The following is a 4420-nucleotide window of genomic DNA, read 5'->3' as shown; positions in this document are numbered from 1 at the left end:
GGGTTTTAAGAAGAGATCTAATCATATCAGGTGCACCTATACAATGAGGCCAAGGATGGTGTGCACTTTGCGCGGGCGTTATACGAGGTGTCAGGTGTATTTAGAGCATCAAGTGATGAGATGTGATAAAAGGTATTTGTTTTGGTTGTTTCCGAAAGGTCTAGTTTGACCAAATACTTCTCGACTGATCATTTGCTATTTAGAGAGAGGAAAGTTGGTTGAGGTTTAAGATTTTTTTTTTAATGCTCGACACATTGTGGAACTTCTTCGCAAAGTTACCGTTTTTATCATATACATTGGAGGGTATTGTGGTGATTGGGGGATTTGAAAGGACATTGAAAGGATGAGGTGGGGGAGGGGGAAAAGTGAATAACCAATGTCAAGTAAAAATGTCAACTCCTTTGAAAATTGCAACTTAATTTTAGCAGGTGTAAAAATCATGTATAAAATATATATACAAAGTTCAGCTTATTGGATTTATTCTGAAAGTCGTTGTGATACAGCAATATACAAAACGCGCGTAGATCATTAGAAATACATATAATATCCGATATGCCTTATATTACAGTATAATACAATCATCTTCCCTTCCGAAGGAATTGCAGATATAGAGTTTGAAGTGTGAATGTATACAATGATAAGGATTGACCAAAACTGCCCTTATAGATCAATACATTCGGTCGCCGTAGGATGTTCAGCAATGCGAAGAAATCTCATCATATGAGTGGAACATCGAGAGATGTCCGAGAGACTTTTGAATCGCTTTCCCAGGAACAGACTCGTGACAGGACCCGCTCACAGTTCGATTCATCAATCTCTGCAGGTATCTTCTTCGTCCAGGGCATTTCCAACTTGAAAATAACTTTCTGAGAAAGGTGAATGGCAAAGGCCTTTACGACAGTGGGTACATGCCGTATCCTATAGGCGGGCTGTATAAGCCCAGAGGCCCCACTTGTAACGCGGCCCGTGGGAAGGCCGATGCTGCACCTGCTGCGTACAGGGGTGCACCGAGCGTGAATGGAAGGCCGAACCCTGCATGGCCAAGCAGGGGTTTGGCAGCGGCCACCATCTTGAGCTTCTCCAGCTCGGCCTCCTGCAAACGCTTTGCCTTGGCACGTCGATTCTGAAACCAGATTTTTACCTGAGTCTCTGTGAGGTTCAGAGAGTTGGAAAATTCAGCGCGCTCCGCGATGGACAGGTACTGTTTTTGTCGGAACTTTCGCTCCAATGCAAGAAGCTGGGATGTGGTGAAGGGCGTTCGGGGCTTTCGTGATGCCTTGTGCTTACGCAATGTGCACGCTGGCGGGCTGAGTCGTCCTATGGGAGCGGGAACAAGAGGGCAAAACCTCATGGTTAGGACAAAGTCCATGAGTTCGGGAAGTTCAGGGCCGGTACAAGGGCTCGGCTCACGTTTACATCTTGACCAATATATACCTTAACATAGAGTGAGCGTCGTGTCAATATAATTTTCATCTATTAAGTCAAGACTCATGGAAGAGCAAGACGACAGAAGGTATGAACTGATAGTAAGGCAGCGGGGCAGCTCTTGGACACATTTACGATTCTTGCCCAAACACAAGACATGTATATGATACTATTATGCAGTACATGAAGACGACAAGCGTACATCCGCAAAGGTGGACTGCCTGTCTAAGAGATGATGCAATCCAGAAGCAAACATGTTTGAGGAAAAACTATTGGTTCTTCAATTACGGAATGATGTACAGATGTACAAAGTCAGACACCAAGGAAACAACTTTGAGATAGTTATACTATATGAAGGGTAAAAGTCAGATAGCAATGGAGTTATCGACACAGACATGTGGTAAAAATATGGAAACAGGAAATTTTGGGAGAAACTCTTGCAAATGGAGTGTCACATATGGAGGGTCTTCCTTTTTTATTTATGAAGCTGTAACATTGGGACAGCTACACAGAGTAGATGTGTGGACTGACACAAAGAGAGATAGAGATAGAGATAGAGACTTTGCTTGTGGATCACTTTGTATCCAGAAGGTCACTCACTCGCACCCTTTTAAAAATCATTTCAAATATACAAGGGGTAGTCAGAACAAAACCTTTACAGCTAGTTTAGGCTGTAGGTCTAAATATTGTTAAATGAAGCTTGTGAGTTTGATTCACAGTAGTAGTAGTAGTAGTAGTAGTAGTAGTAGTAGTAGTAGTAGTAGTAGTAGTAGTAGGAGGAGAGAGAGAGAGAGAGCGAGAGAGAGAGAAAGAGATACGCACTGGGCGATGAAGAGTATGCTGCTCCAGTGAGCCAAGCAGGAAGACCCTCCTGACCTTCTGCCTCTGGTGACTCAGCCGCCTCACATGGGACCTCGCACTGCCGCAGAAGGTTCTTCACCGAGTATGAAGACCCGCTGCACAGGGGTTCGGTTTGGAGACGTCCGGGCCTACAGATCAGCTCCCTGCTCGGTCTACGGTCGGCCATCAGAGCTTCCACGCTAAAGGGTAGGCTCGAAACGGACTGAGTGACTCTGCCCGCATCGCCGTCGACTGTGCTTAGCAATTGTTCCTTGGGTCCTCTCCCAGAGGCCTCCGTGCCGGCAATCGACTCAGAGTCGGAGAATTCCTCTGTCGGCGTCACGCTCATGTCCAGAAGTTTCCCAAAACTTTCGTCCCGCGCTGGGACTTCGTATGGGTTCATTTGCCTTTTAACGTACAATCTCTAGGGGAGAAGCACCGGTCGAAGGGGAGGGGGATGAGTACACGTCCGGGAACATGAACGCACCAAAAGCATCCGCTCCCCGGCCGAGCGAAAATGTTTTTTTTTAAAGGAGACCGCGGAGAGACCCCATCGCACGAAGGTTGTTTTAAAGGCGGATGAGGAATGGGGAGGCGGCGCCGCCCCGGCGTCTGACGCGTCGGCAGCGCCTGCGGCCATTGGTCCCTCTCGACGGAGCTATCAATAATCATTGGAAATGAATTAATCGCTAATCACACGGGCCACTCGCGGTGCGCTGTTATTGATAGCCTGGGGGTCTCTAATCTCGGCACCGCAGAGGCGCTTTTGGCGCTCTTTTTGGCTCATATCATGTGCCGCGAAGAGCCGAGCCAGAGCATCCCTACGTTTTCAATTATCGGAATCATATGCTTGGGAAGTCCGCAGCGACCATTAGGAGCGTTAATAAACATCATTCTTTTTAAAAGGCGAGTGTGGCCATTTTGCAGTCCAATGCGCGGCCTGCACTGTAAATGCTCCCCAGGGAGCTGTTTCGCTGCCCGAAGGCAGGCCGGACGCCCTAATTGTGCGCCAAAGCCCTCTGTCACGATTAGGCGGATCGCTTAATAAGTCAGACAAGTGGGTTGTTTTTAGGCGCCAGCGTCGGCACGATCAAAGCATGGACCTGAAGGAGAATGGCCAGCGGACCCTCCCCCTCAAAGGGGCTCCGTCTCTCCAACCTCGCTACCCCCCCCACTCCTCCTCCTCCTCTCTCTCTCTCTCTCTCTCTCTCTCTCTCTCTCTCTCTCTCTCTCTCTCTCTCTCTCTCTCTCTCTCTCTCTCTCTCTCTCTCTCTCTCTTTCTCTCTCACTCTCTCACTCTCTCACTCTCTCTCACTCTCTCTGTGTTTACGGCCGGCTCGCTGCCTTTGCATCGGAACATCCCACCCCACCGAGCCTGCACGGTGCACCCCTCTCAGTCCACCATTCACCCACCACCACAATTCCAAACCTCATATAATTTTGTCCGTATCCTGGGATGAAACTGATCTCTTTAAGTATCCGTTGCCCACATGTTATAATTGATTCAAATAACGATTATGATGCACAATTTTTATGTGATGGTCTTCACATTCATTGGCCTTATTCCTCTGCAGAGGTCGTGGTAATAGACCCAATTAGTAAAATTGACGTGTCCATTATGACTATTACTACATGTAGGATGTTTGTGGATTTATTGGATACATCTGAGTACATGCGTTTGTTTTTGCAGAAAACTTCGCAAAATGACCTTCGTCTCTCGAGGGTGGTGGGTGGGGAGGTCTGAACAATGACGAAGATCCTTGCTGCTCATGAATCTCAGGGAAAAATAGTTCTAAGCAGGATCAATGGATGCGTTTCACGTGCGAAGAATGTCTCGCTCGGGGTGTTAGAAGGGTCGGATCTCGAGAAGAATGACTGTTATGACGAGCAACTGGGTCCCGATTAAAGATCATGCATGGAAGGGTCAGAAGGTCACTTTCGCGTGTCAAACTCCACATCATTCAGTGATCCTAAGTAGGGTCCATGTCCTGTTTCTGCTTTGCTAAGGGATTCTACATCTAATGGACCCGAACACAAGTCAGGGACATTTTCGGAATCGCTTCAAAAGCACCATCTTTGAGGTCGTGAATTAATCGTCGCGTGTCTGTATTATTAACGAGAATTCCCATGACATGAATTCCCAGCGCAGGTCGTG

General features: G+C 47.4%; 1 protein-coding gene across 2 annotated transcripts; it reads right to left on the bottom strand.

Annotated features, from left to right (window-relative positions):
• Positions 1 to 462: 462 nt before the first annotated feature.
• On the bottom strand, positions 463 to 2922 carry LOC147015626 (homeobox protein MSX-2-like). 2 transcript variants are annotated; one of them, XM_085850559.1, is made up of 2 exons: positions 2302 to 2922; positions 463 to 1317 (listed from the first exon to the last, which is right to left on the bottom strand). In XM_085850559.1, exons 1-2 carry the CDS (start codon positions 2666 to 2668, stop codon positions 893 to 895), a joined length of 792 nt encoding a protein of 263 aa, XP_085706685.1. In that variant the 5' UTR covers positions 2669 to 2922; the 3' UTR covers positions 463 to 892. The 2 variants fall into 2 exon arrangements, with proteins under 2 accessions (XP_085706685.1, XP_085706684.1); XM_085850558.1 differs by having other exon boundaries at positions 2248 to 2872.
• Between the last annotated feature and the right edge of the window lie 1498 nt (positions 2923 to 4420).

This window comes from Eptatretus burgeri, chromosome 12 (assembly GCF_056783735.1).
Source record: "Eptatretus burgeri isolate ZD-2024b chromosome 12, Ebu_testis_v1, whole genome shotgun sequence".
Classification (NCBI taxonomy): domain Eukaryota; kingdom Metazoa; phylum Chordata; class Myxini; order Myxiniformes; family Myxinidae; genus Eptatretus; species Eptatretus burgeri.
The sequence above is the reverse complement of the archived record's forward strand: the minus strand, read 5'-3'. Positions and strand labels throughout refer to the sequence as shown.